This window comes from Bos mutus, chromosome 10 (genome assembly GCF_027580195.1).
Source record: "Bos mutus isolate GX-2022 chromosome 10, NWIPB_WYAK_1.1, whole genome shotgun sequence".
Lineage (NCBI taxonomy): Eukaryota > Metazoa > Chordata > Mammalia > Artiodactyla > Bovidae > Bos > Bos mutus.
In genome coordinates, this window is record NC_091626.1 from 161,863 (window position 1) to 188,436 (window position 26,574).

Consider the following 26,574-nt stretch of genomic DNA (forward strand, 5'->3'; position numbering starts at 1 on the left):
GGGAAATCTGGGCTAGACTAACAAAGGATGAGAGACCACATGGAGAGGCCCAACCAGTAACCAGTACTGAGGCCCCAGATACATGAGTCTGCACACCTTAGTTTCTCCAGCCCCAGTCAAGCTACCAGATGACTTTAAGTCATGCTAATGATCCTAATCCTAAGATAAGACACAAAACTGCCCAGGTGAACCCAACCCAAATTATTGACCCCAGAATCAAAAGAAACAATAAGCTGTACCATTTGAAGCCACTGTTTTGTGACAGCTTGCTATATAGTAGTAGATATGTGATATACATAAGGAATTACCCTTAAGATGTTTGTGAAAGTATTATGAATATGAGGCAAGACAAAAGACCTAAAGCCATCTATAAATTCACTGCAACCCCTATAAAATCCCAACGGCATTTTTAACAGAAATAGAAATACCTTTAAATTCATATGGAACCACAGAAGACCCCAAATAGCCAAAGCAATCCTGAGAGAGAACTGTAAAGGCATCATACTTTCTTATTTCAAACTATGTTATAAAGGTGTAGCAATGAAAGCATGGTAGTGGCATTAAAACCAGACATATAGACCAATAAGAAAAAGCAAGACAGTTCCAGAAAAACATCTACTTCTGCTTTATTGAGTATGCCAAAGCCTTTGACTGTGTGGACCACAACAAACTATGGAAAATTCTTAAAGACATGGGAATACCAGCAACCTGACCTGCCTCCTGAGAAATCTGTATGCAGGTCAAGAAGCAACAGTTAGAAATGGACATGGAATAGCAGACTGGTTCCAAATCAGGAAAGGTGTACATCAAGGCTGTATATTGTCACCCTGCTTATTTAACTTATATGCCGAGTAAATCATGAGAAATGCTGGACTGGATGAAGCACAAGCTGGAATCAAGATTGCCAGGAGAAATATCAATAACCTCAGATATGCAGATGACAGCACACTTACGGCAGAAAGTGCAGAAGAACTAAAGAGCTTCTTGATGAAAGTGAAAGAGGAGAGTGAAAAAGTTGGCTTAAAACTCAACATTTAGGAAAGTAAGATCATGGCATCTGATTCCATCACTTCATGGCAAATAAGTGGGGAAACAATGGAAACTGAGAGACGTTATTTTGGGGGCTCCAAAATCACTGCTTATGATGACTGCAGCCATGAAATTAAAAGACTCTTGCTCCTTGAAAGAAAAGCTGTGACAAACCTAGACAGCATATTAAAAAGCAGGGACATTACTTTGCCAACAAAGGTCCATCTAGTCAAAGCTATGGTTTCTCCAATAGTCATATATGGATATGAGAGTTGGACTATAAAGAAAGCTGAGTGCTGAAGAATTGATGCTTTTGACCTGTGGTGTTGGAGAAGACTCTTGAGAGTCCCTTGGACTACAAGGAGATCCAACCAGTCCATCCTAAAGGAAATCAGTCCTGAATATTCATTGGAAGAACTGATGGTGAAGCTGAAACTCCAATACTTTGGCCACCTGATGCAAAGAACCGACTCATTCAAAAAGACCCTGATGCTGGGAAAAATTGAAGGTGGGGGAGAAGGGGACGACAGAGGATGAGATGGTTGGATGGCATCACCTACTCAGTGGACATGAGTTTGAAAAAGCTCCGGGAGTTGGTGATGGACAGGGAAGCCTGGCATGCTGCAGTCCATGGGGTCGCAAAGAGTTGGACACAACTGAGAGACTGAACTGAACTGATAGACCAACAGAACAGAATCTAGAGGTCAGAAATAAACCCTCACATATATGGGCAGCTAATATTTGACAAGGGAGCCAAGGAGGAAATGACAGTCTCTTTGATAAATGGTGTTGGGAAAACTGGATATTCACATGCAAAAGAGCGAAATTAGGCCCCTAACTTAAACCACTCATTAAAAATTAACTTGAAATACATTAGAAACTTAAATGTAATACTTGAAACTGTTAAACTGCTAGAGGAAAACATTTTTAAAAACTTGATGTTGTCTTGGCAATGATTTTTTGAATATGACATTAAAAGCACACTAACAAAAACAAAAAGTAAACAAGTAGAAGTACATCAAACTTAAAAGCTTCTGTACAGCAAAGAAAGGATCGGCAAAATGAAAAGGCACTCTATAGAGTGAAATATTTGCAAACCATTAGCTGATAAGCAGCTAATATTCCACATCCATAAGCAATTCATACAATTTAATAGCAAAAAAAAAAAAAATCTGCTTAAAAATGAGCAGAGGGCTTGAATTTCTCCATGGAAGACAGACAGATGACCAACAGACACATGAAAAAATGCTCAACGTCACTAATCATCAGAAATATGCAAATTGAAACTACAGTGAGATATCACCTATGATGATAGTTAGAATGATTATTGTCAAAGACAAGGATAGATGTCCACAAGGATGTGAAGAAAAGGGAAACTTATGCACTGTTGGTAGAAATGTAATTAGTACAACCACTGTCAAAAATAGGATACAGTTTCCTCCAAAAATTAAAAATAGAATTAACTTATGATCCAGAAATCACACTTCTGGATATATATCTGAAGAAAATGAAAGCAGTAATTTGAAAAGATATCTGCACTTCCATGTTCATTGTAGTGTTATTCACAACAGTCAAGGTATGGAAACAATCCAAGTGTCCATTGATACATGAATGGGTAAGAAGATGTGGTATATGTGTACAATGGAATAGTGTTCAACCATGAGTAAGAAGAAAATCCTACCATTTGCAGCAACGTGGATGGGCCATGATGACATTATGCCAAATGAAATAAGACCAAGATACAGCCTTCCTCAAGAAAGAAGGAAAATCTCCAACAACCTAACTTACCACCTAGAAGAATTATAAACAGAAGAACAAAGAAAGCCCACAGTCAGCAAAAGGAAGGAAGTAAAGATCAGAGAAGAAATTAATAAAGATCAAATAATAGAAATTGTCAATGAATCCAATAGCTGGGTTTTAGAAAAGATAAACAAAACTGATAAACCTCTAACCAGACTCACCAGGAATAAAAAGCAAAGGACCCAATAAACAAAAAAGAAATGAAAGAGGAGAAAACAACAGATTCCACAGAGATTAAAAAAAAAAACTAAGATAATACCGTAAATAGTTACATACCAACAAATTGGACAACCTAGAAGAAATGGACAAATATCTAGAAATAATACAGCCTGCCAAGACTGAGTCAAGAAAAAAGATAATTTGAAAAGATCATTAGAGGAGAAATAGAATCTGTAATTAAAAACAAACAAACAAACTTCCTGCAAATAAAAGTCCAGAACTGGATGGCTTCACTACCAAACTTAAGTTTGGAAAGACTGCTGCTGCTGCTGCTGCTGCTGCTGCTAAGTCACTTCAGTCATGTCCAACTCTGTGCGACCCCATGGACTGTAGCCCACTAGGCTCCTCTCCCTGGGATTCTCCAGGCAAGAACACTGGAGTGGGTTGCCATTTCCTTCTCGTACCAAACATAAAAAGAACTTATGCCTATCCTTTTCAAACTACTCCAGAAAACCGAAAAGGAGGTAACATTCCCAAATTCATTCTATGAGGCCACCATGATCCTGATATGAAAAACAAAGACGACAAAAAAAGAGGTGGCGCTAGAGGGAAAGAACCTACTTGCCAATTCAGGAGACGTAAGATACGTGTGTTCAATCCTTGGTCAGAAAGATCCCCTGGAGGAGAGCATGGCAACCCACTCCAGTATTCATGCCTAGGGAATCCCATGAACCAAGGAGCCTGGTGGGCTGCAGTCCATAGGGTCACACAAAGTCGGACACAACTGAAGGGACTTAGCACACACACACAGGCCATTCATCTTTGATAAATCTGATGCAAAAAATCTTCAACAAAATATTTGCAAGCTGAATACAGCAATACAAAGTAGGTTCATACCCCATGATCAAGTTGTAGTAATTCCAGGGCTGCTAGAATTGTTCAACATAAGCAGATGAATCATTATGGTACACCACATTAGCAAAAAGGAAGACAGACACTGCATGATCGTCTCAATAGATGCAAAAGAAGCATTTTACAAAATTCAACATCCCTGTATGACAAAAACCCTCATCAACACGGGTATCAATTCAGTTCTGTTCAGTTCAGTCGCTCTGTCCTATCTGACTTTTTATGACCCCATGAACTGCAGCACACCAGGCCTTCTGTCCCTCACCAACTCCCAGAGTTTACCCAAACTCATGTCCATTGAGTTAGTGACGCCATCCAACCATCTCATGGTTCTCCTTCTGCCCTGAATCTTTCCCAGTATCAGGGTCTTTTCAAATGAGTCAGCTCTTTGCATAAGGTGGCCAAAGTATTGGAGTTTCAGCTTCAACATTAGTCCTTCCAAAGAACACCCAGGACTGATCTCCTTTAGAATGGACTGGTTGGATCTCCTTGCAGTTCAAGGGACTCTCGAGAGTCTTCTCCAACACCACAGTTCAAAAGCATCAATTCTTTGGTGCTCAGCTTTCTTTACAGTCCAACTCTCACATCCATACATGACTACTGGAAAAACCATAGCTTTGACTAGATGGACCTTTATTGGCAAAGGAATGTCTCTGCTTTTGGATATGCTATCTAGGTTGGTCATAACTTTCCTTCCAGGGAGTAAGCATCTTTTAATTTCATGGCCACAGTCAACATGGGTATAGAGGGAATATATTGCAACATAATAAGGTCCATTTATAACAGATGAGGCTTCCTGGGGCTTCCCTGATAGCTCAGTTGGTAAAGAATCCGCCTGCAATGCAGGATACCCCAGTTCAATTCCTGGGTTGGGAAGATCCACTGGAGAAGGGATAGGCTACCCTCTCCAATATTCTTGGCTTCCCTTGTGGTTTAGCTGGTAAAGAATCCACCTGCAGTGCGGGAGACCTGGGTTCAATCCCTGGGTTGGGAGGATCCCCTGGAGAAGGGAAAGGCTACCCACTCCACTATTCTGGCCTGGAGAACTTAATGGATTTATAGTCCATGGAGTTGCAAAGAGTTGGACACGACTGAGTGACTTTCACTTTCATAATAGATGTACAACCAACATAATGCTCAATGGTGAAAAGCTGAAAGCCTCCCTGATAAATTCAGGAACAAGACAAGGATGCCTCCTATCACTGCTTCTGTTTAACATAGTATAAGAAGTCCTAGACACAGAAATTAGTTTATGTATATGTATATATATACTCTCTGCCTTTGGGTACTTTGGTAGAAAAGCCAGAAACACTGTTTTAAAGGGTCCCTTTAAAAGTGTATGACCCTTGGAACTTCTTTCTCTTCTAATTTGTTTTCTTGAGCTGTTTAAAGGCTCTTGACATTTGAGTGACAACTGCCGTGGTGCCAGATAGTAACCTACAGAGCCCATCAGGGTCCAGGAGTCCAGAGGACCTAAGGCCACTCAAACACTGTGAAGATCACTATTAAGGGCATTTTCTGAAGTGGCTATTGTGATGGCTTTGGCATTAAAAAAATAATAATAATAAGAGGGTAGAAGTTCCATCTCAGCATGTACAAGGAAGCAATCCTCCTGGAATATCTTGATTATCCAGCAGCAGAAACAGCACTTTGCCAACAAAGGGCCATATAGTCAAAGCTATGGTTTTTCTAGTAGTCATGTGTGGATGTGAGAGTTGGACCGTAGAGAAGGCTGAGTGCTGAAGAATTGATGCTTTCAAACTCTGATGCTGGAGAAGACTCTCCAGAGTCTCTTGGACAGCAAGGAAATCAAACTAGTCAATCCTAAAGGAAATCAACCCTGAATATTTATTGGAAGGACCTGTGCTAAAGCTGAAGCTCCAGTACTTTGGTCAACTGATGCAAAGAGCTGACTCAGTGGAAAAGACCTTGATGCTGGGAAAGATTGAGGGTAGGAGGAGAAGGGGGTGACAGATGGTCGGGTGGCATCACTGACTCAATGGACATGAGTTTTAAGCAAACTTCGGGAGACAGTGAAGGACAGGGAGGTCTGGCGTGCTGCAGTCCATGGGGTCACAAAGAGTCAGACATGACTGGGCGACTAAACAACAAAGCTTGTATTTGGCAAATCTTGCTTTCAAATTATGACCGTAATTAAGGGTATAGCATAGTAATGTTCTCACAGATTTAGAAACCTGAAGATCAACAGCATCCATTAAAACAAAACATACTCGTTTCCCCAAACCTGGGAAAGTATGAAACACTAAAATAGAAAATCCGTCTGGGTTTAGTCTGAGAAGTCATGTCATTTACCATGAAGAGACTATAAGAGATCTTCTCAATAAGATAGTGTGATAGGATATTTAAATCGTTTCTCCTCCCGTCCCCAGCATCACCAAGTTATGTCTTCATGGGTTGTTTAAGGTGTTCTGTATTCTCAGAAGATTGAAGACACGTTAAAATATAAGTACAAAACAGCTGACAAAAACAAAGACAGGGAATGGTTTTGGCATCATCTGAGACAGTGAGAATGATCAAGTAATTTGTACGTTATTTTTCTATCAGAATGAAAATGTTTCTGTAGTGAGTATATTTGAACCTCAGCTGTGTGTATATGTGGGTGTGCATGTAAACTTTAAATTCTGCCATTAAGATGTCGAGTTCTCTTTATGACACACTGGCTTTCATCTCTCCATTCTGCAGTCACTGCAGGCAGAAGAAAGAAAATTTGGTATATTTCTTTTTCAGACTTCTAAGCAAGCATGCATAAGATCACTGGATTCTTGTGTATTTCTTGAGATGTTAAATATTTTAGATTTCTTTTGCAGATTACTACCTCATGGAATAAAATACGCTGTTCTGTGGTGGTCTAAATTCTTGTGAGATGATGTCTGAAGTAGTGCTCATTCTATTTTGCTTCCTGATTTTGTTTTTTATGAGCATTTCAAGCTATTTGATGCTACTCTTTTTGAATATATTGTTTTAGCCTCCTTCCCACTGACATTAATCATTTCATTTTAGTTAGCTTAGAACAGAGTTCATGGAAATCCAGGTGTATTTATCTCAGGTGGTAATCCTAACATGAAGGGTGCCACTGATTACCTGTGTTGATTGTATCTTTTGAACCACATAGAATGCAATAAAACTGTTCATCTATTTTTTCTCCAGCATGAATTAACTGCAGCAGTTCATTAAGTGTCACTGTTTTTACGGGATGTTGAAGCCATTACAATTTCAGTGGCAGTGATTTTACAACTTGGCATGATTTTAGATACTTTTCATGGAATAAAAATGATTAGTTGGCTGAGATAAAGGCTCAGTATGCTCACAGAAAGTGTTTAGTTTGGCCAGTCAATTTCATTGTCCATTGTTCATTCTAGAGAAGCTGTCACTCAACATTTTAACAACAAAAAGCTCAGGAAGGCTTACTTTGCTTCCTGTTTTATCTTTTATAAAATTACTGCAAGTTCACAGGAGAACATAAATGAAAGGGTATTAATAAATGACTGTTTAAATCAGTTAAATTTTTATGGTTGTTTCAGAAGAATTTTGTATGGTTTCCAGTTGATCCATTTAAGTTTGCTATCTACAAGAAAATCTAGTTGAAGGAGAATTTAATCCAATACCTTGTATATTTATTTAGCTCTCATTTATAAATGCTTATCAGTCAGTTCTATATAAATTTTAATGCAAAAAAAATAACATGTCAAACTTCTCTCTTCGTATTTATAGTGTTTTCTTTGGTTTATCTGATTTAAGAAGTACTTGATAAGATTTTGCTCTTAAATTATTACTATAAGATTATAGCACAGAGACTCTGTTAAATACCATCGAGTTTCACCGTCTGTTTAGTATAGATGAGGAAGTGGAGAACTGAAGGGTTGAATGATAATTGTCAGGTCACAGAGTTAGTTGGTGGCATGGCTGGGACTAGCCTGGACCTCTCCTGGCTCCTAGATCATTTTCCTGCTAATTCACACTGCTGCATTCTTTCCTTTTTTTCTCTTTCTGTATTAACAAAAACTTAGAATTCCAACCGGAAAAGGCAACGGCACCCCACTCCAGTACTCTTGCCTGGAAAATCCCATGGACGGAGGAGCCTGGTAGGCTGCAGTCCATGACGTCACACAGAGTCGGACATGACTGAAGCGACATAGTAGCAGCAGCAGCAGAATTCCAATGGCACCCCACTCCAGTACTCTTGCCTGGAAAACCCCATGGACGGAGGAGCCTGGAAGGCTGCAGTCCATGGGGTCGCTGAGTGTCAGACACTACTGAGCAACTTCCCTTTCACTTTTCACTTTCATACACTGGAGAAGGAAATGGCAACCAACTCCAGTGTTCTTGCCTGGAGAATCCCAGGGATGGGGGAGCCTGGTGGGCTGCCGTCTATGGGGTCGCACAGAGTTGGACACGACTGAAGCGACTTAGCAGCAGCAGCAGGATTGTTTGCTTTTCTGTTAGTAACTTCTAGGTAGAGATTTAGAACTCTGAACTTCCTTAACTCCTAAAGAGTAAGTTTAGTTACTAATCTAACCTATTTCAGTTGCTTTAATGTCAAAACCATCGCAGTCAGAATGCTTTTTTTTTTTTAACACACTTTGCCTTTCAAATTAGACTATGTTATTGTTCAAGGGATTTTTCACTTAATTGGATAACAGTAACTGTTAGTGTTATTTGAAAACTGTTATTTATAACAATAACTAGGTCTAGAATCTAATGGTGTAAACATTAACATTTTCACTTTGCCTTTTGTATGTCAACTCAACTGACAAAGATTTGAACAACTCAGTTAATAAGCTTGACTTAGTGGTAATATAAGGGGCTTCCCTGGTGGCTCAGATGGTAAAGAATCTGCCTGCAATGAAGGAGACCTAGGTTTGATTCTCATGTTGGGAAGATCCCCTGGAGAAGGGAATGGCTACCCACTCCAGTATTCTGGCCTGGAGAATTGCATGAGCCTGGCAGGCTACAGTCCATGGGGTCACAAAGGGTTGGACACGGCTGAGTGACTTTCACTCATTCACTCAGTGGTAATATAAACGCTTCCCTGGTGGCTCAGTGGTAAAGAATCTGCCTGCAAATGCAGGAGTTCGATCCCTGTGTCAGTAAGATCCCCTATAAGAAGGAAATGGCAACCCACTCCAATATTCTTCCCTGGAAACTATCCCATGGACAGAAGAGCCTGGAGGCCTACAGAAGAATTGGACACGACTTAGCAACTTAGAACAACAAATGCCCACTCCACACAACAATTGTAAGATATACTTTTTTTTTCAAGCATACATGGAACATTTGTAAAATTTGATCACGTCTAGGCCATAAAACCAGTTTCAACAAATTTAAAAGGATTGAAATAACATAGATCATGTGTTCTGAATATAATACAGTGAATCTATAAATCAAAACACTATGGAAACACCATATGATAGGAAATTAAGGAACATACTATGAAATAGTTCATGGATCTAAGACAAAATTATGAACATTTCAAAAGAATTTGAATTGGAAGATTATGAAAATATCAATTGAAATGCAGCACTTAGAGGAAATTTTATAGCTTTTAATGCATATATTAGAAGATAAAAGGAAAAGGGCTGGTGAGCATCCATGCCAAGAATTTAGAAAGAGAACAGCAAAATAAACACAGGTAGAAGAGAAGAGAGGATATAATAAAGGCAAGAACCAAAATCAATGAAATTGAAAACAAGTACACAATTTTGAGGCACAGAGTAGACTAAAGATGGTTTTTCTAAAAAGATGTATGAAATTTATAACTTCCTTGGCAGGGGGCATTTGCCCTGGTGGCTCAGAGGTTAAAGCGTCTGCCTGCAATGCGGGAGACCTGGGATCGATCCCTGAGTCTGGAATATCCCCTGGAGAAGGAGATGGCAACCCACTCCAGTATTCTTGCGTGGAGAATCCCATGGATGGAGGAGCCTGGTGGGCTACAATCCATGGGGTCGCAAAGAGTCGGACATGACTGAGCAACTTCACTTTCTTTCACTTTCTTGGTTGTGGGGGAGGGGGAATGCTAAAGTGAAAAAAAGATAAGGCAAATAGTTGTTAAGGTAAAAAATGAAAAATAAAGAGATGGAAAAAAGTGAAAAATAAAAATAAAGAGAGCAGGGATTGAATACTGAGTGGTAAAGTTTTTTGCCAAGTAGGCAACCCGATCAATCATGGATTCCAAGAAGATTCTCTAGGTTGAGGCTGGAGGAAAAGACCATGAACTCTCCTGGTACAGTATTAGGAATGCAAAGTACCTGGGTGCTGTCTATTGGCAGTATCTGGGTTTGTCAGTCGGCTGTGCACTCGGCTGGCTGAAGGTCATGTGGCATGTTTGTAGGGCGTCCAGGGGCCTCTGATTTGCACACATAGCAACTGAGTCAAGATCATGTCACCCAACTAAGTCCACCCTGTTGGCAGGCTAAGTAGTCAAATAAAGACTTATTATACCCAATATCAGGGCTTTTCTGCTGGCTCAGATGGTAAAGAATCTGCCTGCAATGCAGGAGACCTGGGTTCAATCCCTGGATCAGGAAGATCTCCTAGAGAAAGGAATGGCAACCCACTCCTATATTCTTTTCTGGAGAATTCCATGGACAGAAGAGCCTGGCAGGCTATAGTCCAGTTCAGTTCAGTTCAGTCGCTCAGTCATGTCCAACTCTTTGTGACCCCGTGAATTGCAGCACACCAAGCCTCCCTGTCCATCACCAACTCCCAGAGTTCACCCAGACACGTCCATCCAGCCATCTCATCCTCTGTCATCCCCTTCTCCTCCTGCCCCCAATCCCTCCAGCATCAGAGTCTTTTCCAATGAGTCAACTCTTCACATGAGGTGGCCAAAGTACTGGAGTTTCAGCTTTAGCATCATTCCTTCCAAAGAAATCCCAGGGCTGATCTCCTTCAGAATGGACTGGTTGGATCTCCTTGCAGTCCAAGGGACTCTCAAGAGTCTTCTCCAACACCACAGTTCAAAAGCATCAATTCGTCGACGCTCAGCCTTCTTCACAGTCCAACTCTCATGTCCGTACATGACCACAGGAAAAACCATAGCCTTGACTAGACGGACCTTTGTTGGCAAAGTAATGTCTCTGCTTTTGAATATGCTATCTAGGTTGGTCATAACTTTCCTTCCAAGGAATAAGTGTCTTTTAATTTCATGGCTGCAGTCACCATCTGCAGTATTTTTGGAGCTCAAAAAAATAAAGTCTGACACTGTTTCCACTGTTTCCCCATCTAGTTGCCATGAAGTGATGGGACCGGATGCCATGATCTTCGTTTTTTGAATGTTGAGCTATAAGCCAACTTTTTCACTCTCCTCTTTCACTTTCATCAAGAGGCTTTTTAGTTCCTCTTCACTTTCTGCCATAAGGGTGGTGTCATCTGCATATCTGAGGTTATTGATATTTCTCCCGGCAATCTTGATTCCAGCTTGTGCTTCTTCCAGTCCAGCGTTTCTCATGATGTACTCTGCATATAAGTTAAATAAGCAGGGTGACAATATACAGCCTGACATACTCCTTTTCCAATTTGGAACCAGTCTGTTGTTCCATGTCCAGTTCTAACTGTTGCTTCCTGACCTGCATACAAATTTCTCAAGAGGCATATCAGATGGTCTGGTATTCCCATCTCTTTCTAATTTCCCACAGTTTACTGTGATCCACACAGTCAAAAGCTTTGGCATAGTCAATAAAGCAGACATAGATGTTTTTCTGGAACTCTCTTGCTTTTTCCATGATCCAGCGGATGTTGCCAATTTGATCTCTGGTTCCTCTGCCTTTTCTAAAACCAGCTTGAACATCAGGAAGTTCACGGTTCACATATTGCTGAAGCCTGGCTTGGAGAATTTTGAGCGTTACTTTACTAGCATGTGAGATGAGTGCAATTGTGTAGTAGTTTGAGCATTCTTTGGCATTGCCTTTCTTTGGGATTGGAATGAAAACTGACCTTTTCCAGTCCTGTGGCCACTGCTGAGTTTTCCAAATTTTCTGGCATATTGAGTGCAGCACTTTCACAGCATCATCTTTCAGGATTTGAAATAGCTCAACTGGAATTCCATCACCTCCACTAGCTTTGTTCATAGTGATGCTTTCTAAGGCCCACTTGACTTCACATTCCAGGATGTCTGGCTCTAGGTCATTGATCACACCATCATGATTATCTGGGTCGTAAAGATCTTTTTTGTACAGTTCTTCTGTGTATTCTTGCCACCTCTTCTTAATATCTTCTGCTTCTGTTAGGTCCATACCATTTCTGTCCTTTATCAAGCCCATCTTTGCATGAAGTGTTCCCTTGGTATATCTAATTTTCTTGAAGAGATCTCTAGTCTTTCCCATTCTGTTGTTTTCCTCTATTTCTTTGCATTGATCGCTGAAGGCTTTCTTATCTCTTCTTGCTATTCTTTGGAACTCTGCATTCAGATGCTTATATCTTTCCTTTTCTCCTTTGCTTTTCACTTCTCTTCTTTTCACAGCTATTTGTAAGGCCTCCCCAGACAGCCATTTTGCTTTTTTGCATTTCTTTTCCATGGGGATGGTCTTCATCCCTGTCTCCTGTACAATGTCATGAACCTCATTCCATAGATCATCAGGCACTCTATCTATCAGATCTAGGCCCTTAAATCTATTTGTCACTTCCACTGTATAATCATAAGGGATTTGATTTAGGTCATACCTGAATGGTCTAGTAGTGGTTTTCCCTACTTTCTTCAATTTAAGTCTGAATTTGGCAATAAGGAGTTCATGATGTGAGCCACAGTCAGCTCCTGGTCTTGTTTTTGCTGACTGTATACAGCTTCTCCATCTTTGGCTGCAAAGAATATAATCACTCTGATTTCAGTGTGACCATCTGGTGATGTATAGAGTCTTCTCTTGTGTTTTTGGAAGAGGGTGTTTGCTATGACCAGTGCATTTTCTTGGCAAAACTCTATTAGTCTTTTCCCTGCTGCATTCCGTATTCCAAGGCCAAATTTGCCTGTTACTCCAGGTATCTCTTGACTTCCTACTTTTGCATTCCAGTCCCCTGTAATGAAAAGGACATCTTTTGGGGGTGTTAGTTCTAAAAGGTCTTGTAGGTCTTCATAGAACCATTCAACTTCAGCTTCTTCAGCGTTACTGGTTGGGGCATAGACTTGGATTACTGTGATATTGAATGGTGTGCCTTGGAAATGAACAGAGATCATTCTGTCGTTTTTGAGATTGCATCCAAGTACTGCATTTCAGACTCTTTTGTTGACCATGATGGCTACTCCATTTCTTCTGAGGGATTCCTGCCCGCAGTAGTAGATATAATGGTCATCTGAGTTAAATTCACCCATTCCAGTCCATTTGAGTTCACTGATTCCTAGAATGTTGACATTCACTCTTGCTATCTCTTGTTTGACCACTTCCTATTTGCCTTGATTCATGGACCTGACATTCTAGGTTCCTATGCAATATTGCTCTTTACAGCATCAGACCTTGCTTCTATCACCAATCACATCCACAGCTGGGTATTGTTTTTGCTTTGGCTCCATCCCTTCATTCTTTCTGGAGTTATTTCTCCACTGATCTCCAGTAGCATATTGGGCACCTACTGACCTGGGGAGTTCCTCTTTCAGTATCCTATCATTTTGCCTTTTCATACTGTTCATGGGGTTCTCAAGGCAAGAATACTGAAGTGGTTTCCCCTTCCCTTCTCCAGTGGACCACATTCTGTCAGATCTCTCCACCATGACCTGCCCATCTTGGGTTGCCCCATGGGCATGGCTTAGTTTCATTGAGTTAGACAAAGCTGTGGTCCTAGTGTGATTAGATTGACTAGTTTTCTGTGAGTATGGTTTCAGTGTGTCTGCCCTCTGATGCCCTCTTGCAACACCTACCGTCTTACTTCGGTTTCTCTTACCTTGGGCGTGGGGTATCTCTTCACAGCTGTTCCAGCAAAGCACAGCCACTGCTCCTTACCTTGGAGGAGGGGTATCTCACTGCCACCCTTCCTGACCTTCAACGTGGGATAGCTCCTCACGCCCTCCTGCACCCGCGCAGCCATGGCTCCTTGGGCGTGGGGTTGGCCCTCCCTGCTGCCGCCCCTGGCCTCCGGCTTGGGGGCATGGGGTAGCTCCTCCAAGCCGCCGCCCCTGACCTCAGTCAAGGGGTAACTCCTCTCATCGCTGCCGCTGACCTCGGACGCGGGGTAGCTCCTCTCAGCCGCACCCCCCTGCCCCCAACCTCGGACGTGAGGTAGCTCCTCTCAGCCATTCCTGCACCGTCGCAGCCCAGCACTCTCGGCCGCTGCCCCAACCTCGGACATGGGGACCTCCTGGCTTCTGCCCCTGACCTCGGATGTGGGGTAGCTCCTCTCGGCCGCCTGCGCTTAGTGCGCCGGTCGCAGCCAGGCTATAGTCCATGGGGTCGCAAAGAGTCAAGCATGACTGAGCAACTGACACTTTTTCACTTTTCATAACCAATATCAGGAGTGAAAAAAAGACATTGTTACAGTCAGAAAAAGAAAAAGAAAATATTATAAATAGCTTTCTGCTGATATACTAAAAGTTTAGAAAACATAAGGAAATTTCCAGAAAGTAGAGCTTACTAAAACTGATTCATTAAGGGATATAAAATATGAATAGTTTTATAACTAGTAATGAAATTAAAACAGTAATTAAAAAAAAAAAATCTTTCCACAGAGAACACTTGAGGCCCAGTCAACTTCACCAGCAAGGTCTACCTAACACTGAAGTGAAGTGAAGTGAAAGTGGCTCAGTTATGTCTGACTCTTTGTGACCCCATGGACTATACAGTCCATGGGATTCTCCAGGCCAGAATACTGGAGCAGGTAGCCTTTCCCTTCTCCAGGGGATCCTCCAAACCCAGGGATTGAACCCAGGTCTCTCATGTTGCAGGTGGATTCTTTACCAGCTGATCCACTAGGGAAGCCCAAGAATACTGAAATGGGTAGCCTGTCCCTTCGCCAGTGGATCTTCCCGACCCAGGAATTGAACTGGGGTCGCCTGCATTGCAGGCAGATCCTTTACCAACTGAGCTACCAGGGAAGCACACCTAACACTGAAAGAGCAATTAGCTCCAGTCTCACATAAACTTACATATAACCCTGATACCAAAGCATGACAAGTACAGGGAAAGAGAAATCATAGGCCGGTTTTACTTTTGAACAGAGATGTAAAAATTGTAAATAAAATGCTAGCAAATCAAAATCAATAATACGTAAACAAGATAGCACATATTTTGACTATGTTGTATTTGTCTCTCGAATGTAAACTTGCTTTAACATTAGAAAATTAATATAATCTATCCTATTTTAAAAGCTTAAATAAAAATCGCCAACTTTTCAGTAATAAAGAATAAAAGAATTCTGTTTTTTTCACTGAGAAGCTAGAATCACCATTTACTTTTTGTACTCCTATTTGCATATTCCCCACCCTGGCATTTTCCCATTTTGATCAGACTAATTTTCAGCCAGAAACATGAGGACCCCTATGGGGCATGCCGATAAGGCACATGTATGATTCTTCTCACTACAGAGAACAGGTCCAGATTAGCATTATCCCCATTTAGTCTTATGATACTTAAAAATCAGTGACTACCAAGGGCTTACTGAATACACGGTCCATTAATACGTCTTGTAAGAGAAGGATAAATTGATCCAAAATACGATCTCTGCCTTCTAACCAAGAGAGACAAAATCTTTAAAAAATCTTGAACTCTTGTAGACTGTAGGTGTTAGCCCCCCAATTCCAAGCCAGCCTCAGTGTCAAGTGAAACTTAATTAACCCTTCTTTACTCCAGTGCTTCCCCATTTTAACATACTTTCCCTAAAATCCCTTTTGAATTCTTTAGCCCTGAATTACCCACCAACTTGCTATTGCCTTCATATGTCCAGTTTAGACAAATCAAGATAAGATGCCAAATATTGTTTTTAATTTTTTAAAAGGTTGAAGATGATTACCTCAGCATCTTTATTCATTGCTGAAGGGAAGACACTTTGCTTTTTATATTAAATTTGGTGAACAACAGAATAGTAGACTCTCAAGCTGAAGAATTTTAAAAGCTATTTGTTCCAGCTATCCCTTTGACTGTTCCTAACCTCTGTCCCATTTAGTGTTCTCAAGCCTTTACTTAAACACATCAAGGACTGTTGAACTTGCTTGTACAGAGTGGAACATTAAGAATTATCCACTAATGATGATGATGTTGATAAGTGTACTCCAATAAAAAAAAATGCATTTCTTCATTTCTTTCTTTCTTGTCACCTGTCAGTAGTTTTGGGGTTTTGAGTAGGTTGGGGAAGGGAGTTGCATTTCAAAATGCGTCCTTCACTCTAATGTGCCACAGAAATTCAGTGCATTGTCCTCAGAGAGGACACGTGATCTGTATTCAAAATAGAACACTAATAGGCTCACTTCCTAAAGATTGCCAAAGGCCAAAGAACTGACTTTTATCACCAGGGAGATAATATTATTTACCTCCCCTTAGTAAGATATGTGCTTCGAATTACTTTTTGTTTTTTCCCAGAAGGACACAGGTTCTTTTAGCTATCCTTTTCTACCCAATTCTCCTTGAAACCACAGACACAGATTTTAAGATAGTCAGCCTGTGTTTGCAAAGTAATTTGTACTGGAGAAAGCTAGAGGCCCTCATGGGAATTAAGCTCCTGAATTTTATACCAAGAGTTGACATTAATAAATGACCAAAGACTCATATGGTGCTTCTGCTTTGGACTAAATGATTTACTACTGCTTTTGTTGATGTCAGTATTATCTAGGAATTGTAAACGTGCCATGACGGGGACAGCTGACACCTGGCTGTCAATTTGTTCAAATCCACTGTGCTTCTTTCTGTTGGTATGTTAGGTCTCAATTCAGAAAGGTAGCTGCTTCCAGTTAAAAGGAGTATTTTCTCTCTTGCCACTGAGGGTAATAAATTAGGGAGTTCTCTCTAAACAATCCACATAAATGCCAGAGCACTAAATACGAACAGTATCACAAACACTGTTAGTACATGTTTCAGGATCCCCTAAACGCTCTGTGTTATCACCTGCCTGTGATGTGATGAGAAGCCTCTGACGTTCAAATGAAGGATGGAAAAGAAAGAACTAGAGGTAGAAAACAGGAGTGGTTAGGATGGCCAGAGAACAAGTCTGATGAATAAATGTCTACTCTGCCCCTGCTGCCACCACTGCTGGGCTGGACAGATTTCCTCATGGTTCTGGCCACATGGGAGAAGGCAATGGCACCCCACTCCAGTACTCTTGCCTGGAGAATCCCATGGATGGAGGAGCCTGGTAGGCTGCAGTCCATGGGGTCGCGAAGAGTCGGATACAACTGAGCGACTTCACTTTAACTTTTCACTTTCACGCATTGGAGAAGGAAATGGCAACCCACTCCAGTGTGCTTGCCTGGAGAATCCCAGGGATGGGGGAGCCTGGTGGGCTGCCATCTATGGGGTCACACAGAGTCGGACATGACTGAAGCGACTTAGCAGCAGCAGCAGCTGGCCACATGTTTTGGGAAGGCCAGGTGTCCTCTGGATACGAGTTGGCCAAGTAGAAAAGAGGAAACAAAGTCTATCAAACCTGATACCCAGAGACTTTGACTTATTAATGGAATATTCCATTCTCAGGGAAACATAACTTTGGCCCTGATCTAATGGGCTATTTTCATTGTCTTTAATGCTGATATTAAGTATACTACAAAGCTATTGGTGATGTTTTAGTCATAGGTTAGGTGTCAAAGATGTATTTTTTAAGAACTGGTCATTTTAACAGGTACCTTTCAGAACCTGGGTGGTATACAATTTCCCTCATGTGTTTGTTCCCTATTGTCCAAAATGGATTACAGATAACTAAAATCATGAGCTGTGGCCAGATAATTGCTCACATTTCTTGGTCAGTTTGTCATATACCAGGAATTGTCTGAAATGTTCTACATATTTGAATCTTAACTCTCACAACACATCTATGAAATGCATACTGTTGAGCTAGTGGTAAACAATCTGCCAGTGCAGGAGGTGTAAGAGACACAGGTTTGACCCCTGGGGATCAGGTTTGACCCAGGGGATCGATAAGATCCCCTGGAGGAGGGCATGGTAACCCTCTCCAGTATTCTTGCCTGGAGAATCCCATGGACAGAGGAGCCAGGCAGGCTGCAGTCCATTGGTCGCAAAGAGTAGGACATGACTGAAGCGAATTAACACTAGACATGCCCATTATAAAGATGAGAAAACTGAAGTTTAGGTTACATAATTTGCTTGAAGTCACATAGTTGGTCATGGTGACTCTTGACTTGACCTCAAGGAATCTGACCACAAAACCCCAGCTCTTAACCACTGTTCTATTTAAATGAGCAAAGTCTCTAAAATGAAAGAAAATATCTTTTTCTTAAAATGGAAAAAATGAATTCATTGTTCCTAGGCTGTTGATAGATCTATGTAAGATAATGTATGTAAAATTCTCAGGACAGCACCTGGTCCTTAATGGCTTTGAATAAATTTTATCATTCATGATTATTGTGTCTTTAACATAAATATCAGGTCCATCACATGTTGGTCGCCTTATTCTCACGGGGATTTGGTTCATGGAAGGTGGCATAGCGCCTTTGGTGCATAAGCATGCTAATTGCAGGCTTTAGAACCAAACCTGGGTGGCACTTTGCAAATGGGATTAAAGCCCTAGCTTGTAGCTGCCAAGTACCCAGCAGAGCAAGGATCTCAATGTTTGGCAGATTTTCTGTTCCAGCATCCTTTCTGAAAGCAGGGTTTTCCCAGTGATGTATTTTATAAACATATCAAATTGCCACTTGTTTCTTATGCTTTTCTGATAAGAGAAACATTTGGAATCTGTGCCCTGTCACGTTTAAACACTAAATATTCAGCTTTTAAAAAACACATCTTACCTCTTCCTTCAGAGCACCCGAGAGGATTATGGAGGCAGACATCATGGCCTCCTTTGGTTCTCTGTGTGTAGAGATCTCTAGGCCCAGGGAGTGCTTTGGCCTTTGGTATTTAGAGGGGTGCTGTAAGTCACTTTCCTTACTAGCCTGGAGAACCTCTGCTCAGTGCTTATCATGGTCTGAATATTTTGTCCCCCCCCCAAATTTATACATTGAAGCCCTAACCCCAATGTGTTAGTTGTCAGAGATGGAGCCTTGAGGACGGAAGAGGGGAGAACAGAGTTAGATGAGGTCATGGTGACGGCATCCTCCTGATGGGGTTAGTGTCCTTCTAAGAAGAGGCACCAGAGAGCTCAGTGAGCATGGGGCACTGTAGATGATAATGGTGTCCATGTTCAGGGAAAGAAAACACAAGCCACCTCCCTGTGGTCAGTAGGCTTCTTTTGAGGTTAGCAAGAGAGTGAAAAGAGACTGGCATGAGGCTCAGGGTGGGCCTAAAAACATCAAGCACTATCATATTTCACAGAGCAAGAGTTACCAGACCTACATTTTTTGAATTTTCCCATGAGTTCTTCCAAGTTAAATGACTGATTTTGCCTCAGGATTGTTGGGTTTTGTATAGAAAAGTCTAATGTGACAACAGATTAGAAGAGAGTAATGGGAATAGTCTACTGTATATTTGAGTTGAAATGCAGTTGACTTGTAATGTTGTGTTAATTCCTGCTGTACAGCAAAGTGTCTTAGTTGTACACATCTACTGCATGGCTTCAAAATGCACTTTGTTGTTTGTGGTCCATTTATATAGAAGCTAATATGATTGTCTTGGCTCCTTGGCAGAGGATCTGCATTCTCAGCATCACTTCAGCAAAAGTTGTTAAGGTAATAGTGTGAGGGCCTTTTGATCTTTCTGATTAGCATGGAGCTTAGCTAACCTGATGATATGACTCTGACTGAAACTGGGTTTGGGTCTGTTAATACAGCATAATAAATTCAAATGGAGCTTCCTTGGGCTGTCTAATCCAAGAAACAAAGTTCTCATAAACAACTTTGCTTAAAGAAAGAAGTTTAAGTGTATCATTTATTTTGATTTTTTAAATTAATCTTCATGTTGCTTTTCCTGCTTAAGAAGTGAAACCCTGGGGTACTACAACTGTGGGTGATTCAGCAACCCATTCAATAAATGTGTAATAAACACCAGATATGTCACAGGCTAGGGTCAGACTTTATTTTGGGGGCTCCAAAATCACTGCAGATGGTGATTGCAGCCATGAAGTTAAAAGACACTTACTCCTTGGAAGGAACATTATGACCAACCTAGATAGCATATTAAAAAGCAGAGACATTACTTTGCCAACAAAGGTCTGTCTAGTCAAGGCTGTGATTCTTCTAGTAGTCATGTATGGATGTGAGAGTTGGACTGTGAAGAAAGCTGAGCACCGAAGAATTGATGCTTTTGAACTGTGGCATTGGAGAAGAGTCCCTTGGACTGCAAGGAGATCCAACCAGTCCATTCTAAAGGAGATCAGTCCTGGGTGTTCTTTGGAAAGAATGATGCTAAAGCTGAAACTCCAATACTTTGGCCACCTCATGTGAAGAGTTGACTCATTGGAAAATACTCTGATGCTGGGAGGGATTGGGGGCAGGAGGAGAAGGGGACGACAGAGGATGAGATGGCTGGATGGCATCACCGACTCGATGGACGTGAGTTTGAGTGAACTCTGGGAGTTGGTGATGGACAGACAGGGAGGCCTGGTGTGCTGCAATTCATGGGGTCGCAAAGAGTCAGACATGACTGAGCGACTGAACTGAACTGACTGATGTGCAAGGTGCTAGGGATACCATAGTCAAACATAAAAGACAAGTGCCCAACCCTATGCTACTTGCCTTATGTGTGACCTACCAGGCTATCAATGATTCTACCCATTTCTGAGCTCAGTCTTCTGGCCACACATTACTGGAGCCAGGACAGAGAATATGAGTAGGCCAGGCAGACAGAGAGCATTCAGAGGAGTATACAGAAACAGGACAAGCATTTTGAAGTCTGTGTTGAAATGGAAAGCAAAGCTGCCCTTGCAATTCAGTGAATAGACTTTAATATTAAAGTAAACTTTCAGTTCAGTTCAGTCTCTCAGTCGTGTCTGACTCTTTGCAACCCCATGACCTGCAGCACGCCAGGCCTCCCTGTCCATCACCAACTCCCGGAGTTCACCTAAACTCATGTCCATCGAGTTAGTAATGCCATCCAGCCATCTCATCCTCTGTCGTCCCCTCTCCTCCTGCCCCCAATCCTTCCCAGCATCAGAGTCTTTTCCAATGAGTCAACTCTTCGCATGAGGTGGCCAAAGTACTGGAGTTTCAGCTTTAGCATCATTCCTTCCAAAGAACACGCAGGACTGATCTCCTTTAGAATGGACTGGTTGGATCTCCTTGCAGTCCAAGGGACTCTCAAGAGTCTTCTCCAACACCACAGTTCAAAAGCATCAATTCTTCAGTTCTCAGCTTTCTTCACAGTCCAACTCTCACATCCATACATGACCACTGGAAAAACCATGACCTTGATTAGATGGACCTTTGTTGGCAAAGTAATGTCTCTGCTTTTTAATATGCTATCTAGGTTAGTCATAACTTTCCTTCCAAGGAGTAAGCATCTTTTAATTTCATGGCCGCAATCACCATCTGCAGTGATTTTGGAGCCCAAAAATATAAAGTCTGACACTGTTTCTCCATCTATTTGCCATGAAGTGATGGGACCAGATGCCATGATCTTAGATTTCTGAATGTTGAGCTTTAAGCCAACTTTTTCACTCTCCTCTTTCACTTTCATCAAGAGGCTTTTTAGTTCCTCTTCACTTTCTGCCATAAGCATGGTGTCATCTGCATATCTGAGGTTATTGATATTTCTCCTGGCACTCTTGATTCCAGCTTGTGTTTCTTCCAGCCCAGCGTTTCTCATGATGTACTCAGCATAGAAGTTAAATAAGCAGGGTGACAATATACAGCCTTGACATACTCCTTTTCCTATTTAGAACCAGTCTGTTGTTCCATGTCCAGTTCTAGCTGTTGCTTCCTGACCTGCATACAGGTTTCTCAAGAGGCAGGTCAGGTGGTCTGGTGTTCCCATCTCTTTCAGAATTTTCCACAGTTTGTGGTGATCCACACAGTCAAAGGCTTTAGCATAGTCAATAAAGCAGAAATAGATGTTTTCTGGAACTCTCTTGCTTTTTTGATGATCCAGTGGATATTGGCAATTTGATCTCTGGTTCCTCTGCCTTTCCTAAAACCAGCTTGAACATCTGGAATTTCACAGTTCACGTATTGCTGAAGCCTGGCTTGGGGAATTTTGAGCATTCCTTTACTAGCGTGTGAGATGAGTGCAATTGTGCGGTAGTTTGAGCATTCTTTGGGCAGTTGCAAACATAACAAAATTGTTTGCTTTGGTAAAGACATGTCACCCTGCTATATATCATTGTATGAAAAGAGTGTTGGGTCAGATTGACTAAAGAAGATCAGCAGAATATGAACAATAGAGGAAAAGTATCTGAAGTGGTTGCAGACAAGACACTTTTCCTAATTACCTTGGTGAAATTCACCAGTCCCCAATAAGAGGAGATTGGAAATTCACATCAGAACCTGCTGTACATAATTTGTAGTTTTCTGTATGTAATTATACTTAAGTAAATTGTAGAGGAATCTGCATATGTTTTCCTTTCGTAGTACAAATTGAATCATTTTAATGAATCCCTTTTTTTGCAATTAAAAGTCATGTATCAAGACCCACTGAAGTGAAAACTCCACAGGCAGGGCCTGCATTTCCTCATGCTCGCTGCTCTACCCCCTGCACCTAGCATGGTGTCTGTGAGCAGCCCTTTCTTTGTCAAGTTTTCTGACTGCCCAGGTCTTTTGCATACTCATCCTTCCCTTGGGAAAAGGTATCATCTTACAAATGCTATCTCCCCAAAGAGGAAACCAGAAAACACATTTCCCAGCCTTTCTTGCAGCTGAGACAGATATACGTGACTGACTTTCCACCAGCCAGCTGCACCCACAAGGGACTTCAAATCAGAAGTAAACATAAAGAAGCAAGCCTCACCCCAAATCTAATTTTTTCTAGCAAAGGTAGCAACTGAAGCATCTGTCTTTCTCCTCCAGTAAGCTTTCCCCGAGCAACCCCCATCCCTCATGAGGGCTGTTAGGTTAGACCTTCTCTAGGTTTACTTTTCACTGTACTTTTCTGTGCTGTTCTAATGGTTAGCATCTTTTATTAGGTTCTAATCTGCTGTGGTAGTTAAGGTAATCCTAATTCCTCTCCAAACCAAAAATATATGGTGAATCCAACACAAAAGAAGTTTCCTTTTCCTGATCACATAAAGGTAAAATAGTACCTGGGCTCAGCAGACAACCCTGCTGCAGGAGGTAGTTCACAGATCCAGGCATCTTCTGTCACGCAGGTTTGCCATCTGTACCACACAGCTTCCAACGGTGCCATGCCCATCTGAACCAGGCCAGAGGCAAAGGGCAGGAAGAATCACACTCTGTGGGTTTTATGAGCTAGGCTCTGCAGCTATGCTTATCACTGGTGTTCACATTCTGTTGCTGAGAGCTCAACCACGTGGCAGATACAGTCTGGCTTCCCGTAGTTTCTTCCAGGTATGTCGACACCAGAAAATGACAGTAAAGTGCTGTATCTAACTTTCTATCTTCCCACTTGCTTCCTTCCTGCTCAAGTGGGGAAAAGGATGACAGAAGGCCCATCTTACAGAACACTAAATCACAGACAGCTGTAGCTGTGATCTGGCTTCCCATTTTTCGGCTCATTGGTGCTTTTCGCTAAACATTTCTGTTGGACTGGGAGAAGGCGCATTTCATTGGGTAGTTATTTCTAAATGCTTTGCCTGAAATGGCTTTTATCTCCAGGCACCCCATGTGTCACTTTGAAAGGGAAAATGCTTAGTGTGCAGCCGGGAGCCACATGTGTTCTGACGTGTGGATTTCCAAATCATTGCCTCTTGGCCACCCACAGGCTAACACAGGAAACATCTCCTCTCCTCCCCACCCCCAACCCCGTCTCTTCTGGACCTAGGTGCCTTATCAGCAGCCAGGGAGAGCTGGGAGTACTACTCGGGAGCCAGGGACCTCCAGAGCCCGGACTTGCAGAGTCAGCCAGCCCTGCAGAAGCTTTTGGAGTATGGGGGAAGCTCTTTGCACCAGCAGGCTGCTGTGCTCCGCAAGCTGCTCACGAAGTCCCCGCGCTTTGGCAACTCCATAGGAGGAAGCTATCTAGAACTGGCCAACACGGTGAGTCCTTTCTGGTTCAGAGAACACATCTTTAGGCCTGGGTGGATGCCAATCTGCATATTTGAATTCTGAGCTCCAGAGGACATATCAGGTATTGTCTCTTTTTATTGAGCTAAACATTGTACCATCTCCAGCATTGCCAATAATGTTAAGTGCTCCAAATGCTTATGACTGGTGACTTCCCTTGTACTATTAAGAGCAGAGTGATTGGTTAAAAAGTGTTTTAAGTCTGTACCTTGTACAGATTTAATTTCCAGCATATCTACAATGGCTTCACCTTAATGAGAACACTTTTCTGGTATCAGACATTACAGATTAATAGGGTGTAATCCTCTGTGCTCCCCAACTTGGACTTTACTCGTTTGAAAAAGAAAATGCTTCATTGAAAGTTTGATCAGTCTTTCTGCTTGTACTTTAAAAACATACTCTGTTGAAAACTTGGAATCTCATTAGGCTTAATTTGAACTTCCTTTTTACCTCAGGATGAATTATTACCATGATGATCCTTGAATGAAAAGCTGTTGCCTTCCTTTTTAAGTTGAGCTGGGAAACGAGGCTGGGTGGCTGATGGCCTGGGCTCTATTGAGGGTGACATGCACACAGTTTATAAATTAAGGTTGCTATCCAGCCCTGGTGTGAAAGGCCCATAAACGGACCTGCGATTTTGAAACTGAAGTTTGAAACTGAAGGTGGTATATTTGTGACAACTTCACTTATGCATATTTACAATCTGCTTTGAGGTTTGACCAATGGTTTTCAGACTTTTTAAGTCTAAGGCATATTTTCTAATTCTGACATTTTTGGTGACGTGTTTGAAGCCACTAATAATCCTAAATACGCAGCAGGAGTTAAAGTACAATCATCAGACAAATCCTAATTTAGAGACATTCTGTACAATACTTGACCAGTACCCCTAGAGATTGTCAAGGATATTGAAAGTAAGGAAAGTTTGAGAAAGAGAAACTGTCACAGCTAAGAGAAGCCTAAGAAGATCTGACAACTAAATATAATGTGGTACCCTGGCTGGGACATCAGGTACAAACTAAGAAAATCTGGGTAAATTATGGATTTTAGTTAATAACAATGTACCAGTATTGATTCATAAATTGTGACACTATACCATAATGATGTAAGATGTTTATAACAGGGGAAACTGGATAAGAAGTGTATGACAACTCTCTGTCCCATCTTTGCAACTTTTCAAAAAATTTTAAATATATTAAAACTACACAGGCTCACACACACAGTCACTACTAGGGTGTAACTATGTTTCATAAGATCTGTAAAAGAACCCATAGTCATTGCATTGTCCCTTTAAGGACATTCTTGCTCCATTTGCGTAGAACAATTGACTATCCTGGGACTTCCCTGGTGGCTTGGATGGTAAAGTGTCTGCCTACAATGCGGGAGACCCGGGTTCGATCCCTGGGTCAGGAGGGTCCCCTGGAGAAGGAAATGGCAACGCACTCTAGTACTCTTGCCTGGAAAATCCCATGGACAGAGGAGCATGGTGGGCTACAGTCCATGGGGTCGCAAAGAGTCAGACATGACTGAGCGACTCCCCTTTACTTTCACTTTACTGTATTGACTATCCTAATTTGCCTTCCTGTGTGCCCAGGAGACTAGCCAAGCAGCAAGAAATATGTCATCTTTCTCTGTCATGGGCTTGGATTTCGGCTATGCTTTTACAAATAATTTGCAGCAAATTGAACTTTACTCTTTGCTATGTCAGATCAGCCTTTTTCAAGACAGTGACATAGAAGTGTGGGTTATAGCAAAAATCAGTGTTACACATGGATCAAAATTTAGTGGCCCCTGCCCTGAAGAGTTCAGGGCTCGAGGCCCACCAGTTTTCTGCAGCAAACCTCCTAGTGAGAACTGCAAAAATTGGTGGTTTCCTACCTCTGCTCATCTCTGTGATTCTTTCCCCACCCACCTCCCCACAAAACCTCCCCTGGCATGTGCCTTCCAGGGATCGAACCCACAACCCTGCTGTAGAAGCGCAGAGTCTTAACCACTAGGCCATCAGGGAAGTCCCAGTGCCTTGATCTTAACCTTTGCAGTAACTGCTTGCGTTCTGTTCTGTTCTCTTTACAGTCCTGTCAGAGGCCAGCTCAGCTCCCAGGTTCCCATCAGCCAGGTTCTCTTTGTGAATTATTGGTGAAGCTTTGGAATTGCTGGAGCTCTGCCTGCAAGGGCCCCTCCAGAGGCTAGTTTGAGATACACTCCCTTAAATGTTGAGCACCAGCTCACGTAGGAGTGTTCGTTTTATTAAAAGTCATGACCTTGGAAGTCCCTTGTGGTCTAGTGATTAGGACTCCACACTTTCACTACTGAGGGCCTGAATTTAGTGACCTGCTTGGGGAACTAAAAGCCCACAAGGCACACAGTGTGGTTAAAAAAAAAGTCATGACCTACACATTTACAGTCGCACACTTTTTTGTATATATGTTGTTGACACAAATAACCAACAATCAATCTATAATAGCAAT

General features: G+C 41.8%; 1 protein-coding gene across 1 annotated transcript in view; it reads left to right on the plus strand.

Annotated features, from left to right (window-relative positions):
• Window positions 1-26,574, plus strand: part of MCC (MCC regulator of WNT signaling pathway) — a 533,449-nt gene that overhangs the window by 130,360 nt on the left and 376,515 nt on the right. Inside the window, exon 3 of the mRNA XM_070377172.1 lies at window positions 23,868-24,082. Coding sequence (XP_070233273.1) covers window positions 23,868-24,082 — 215 coding nt within the window. The remainder of the gene's footprint in view (window positions 1-23,867; window positions 24,083-26,574) is intronic.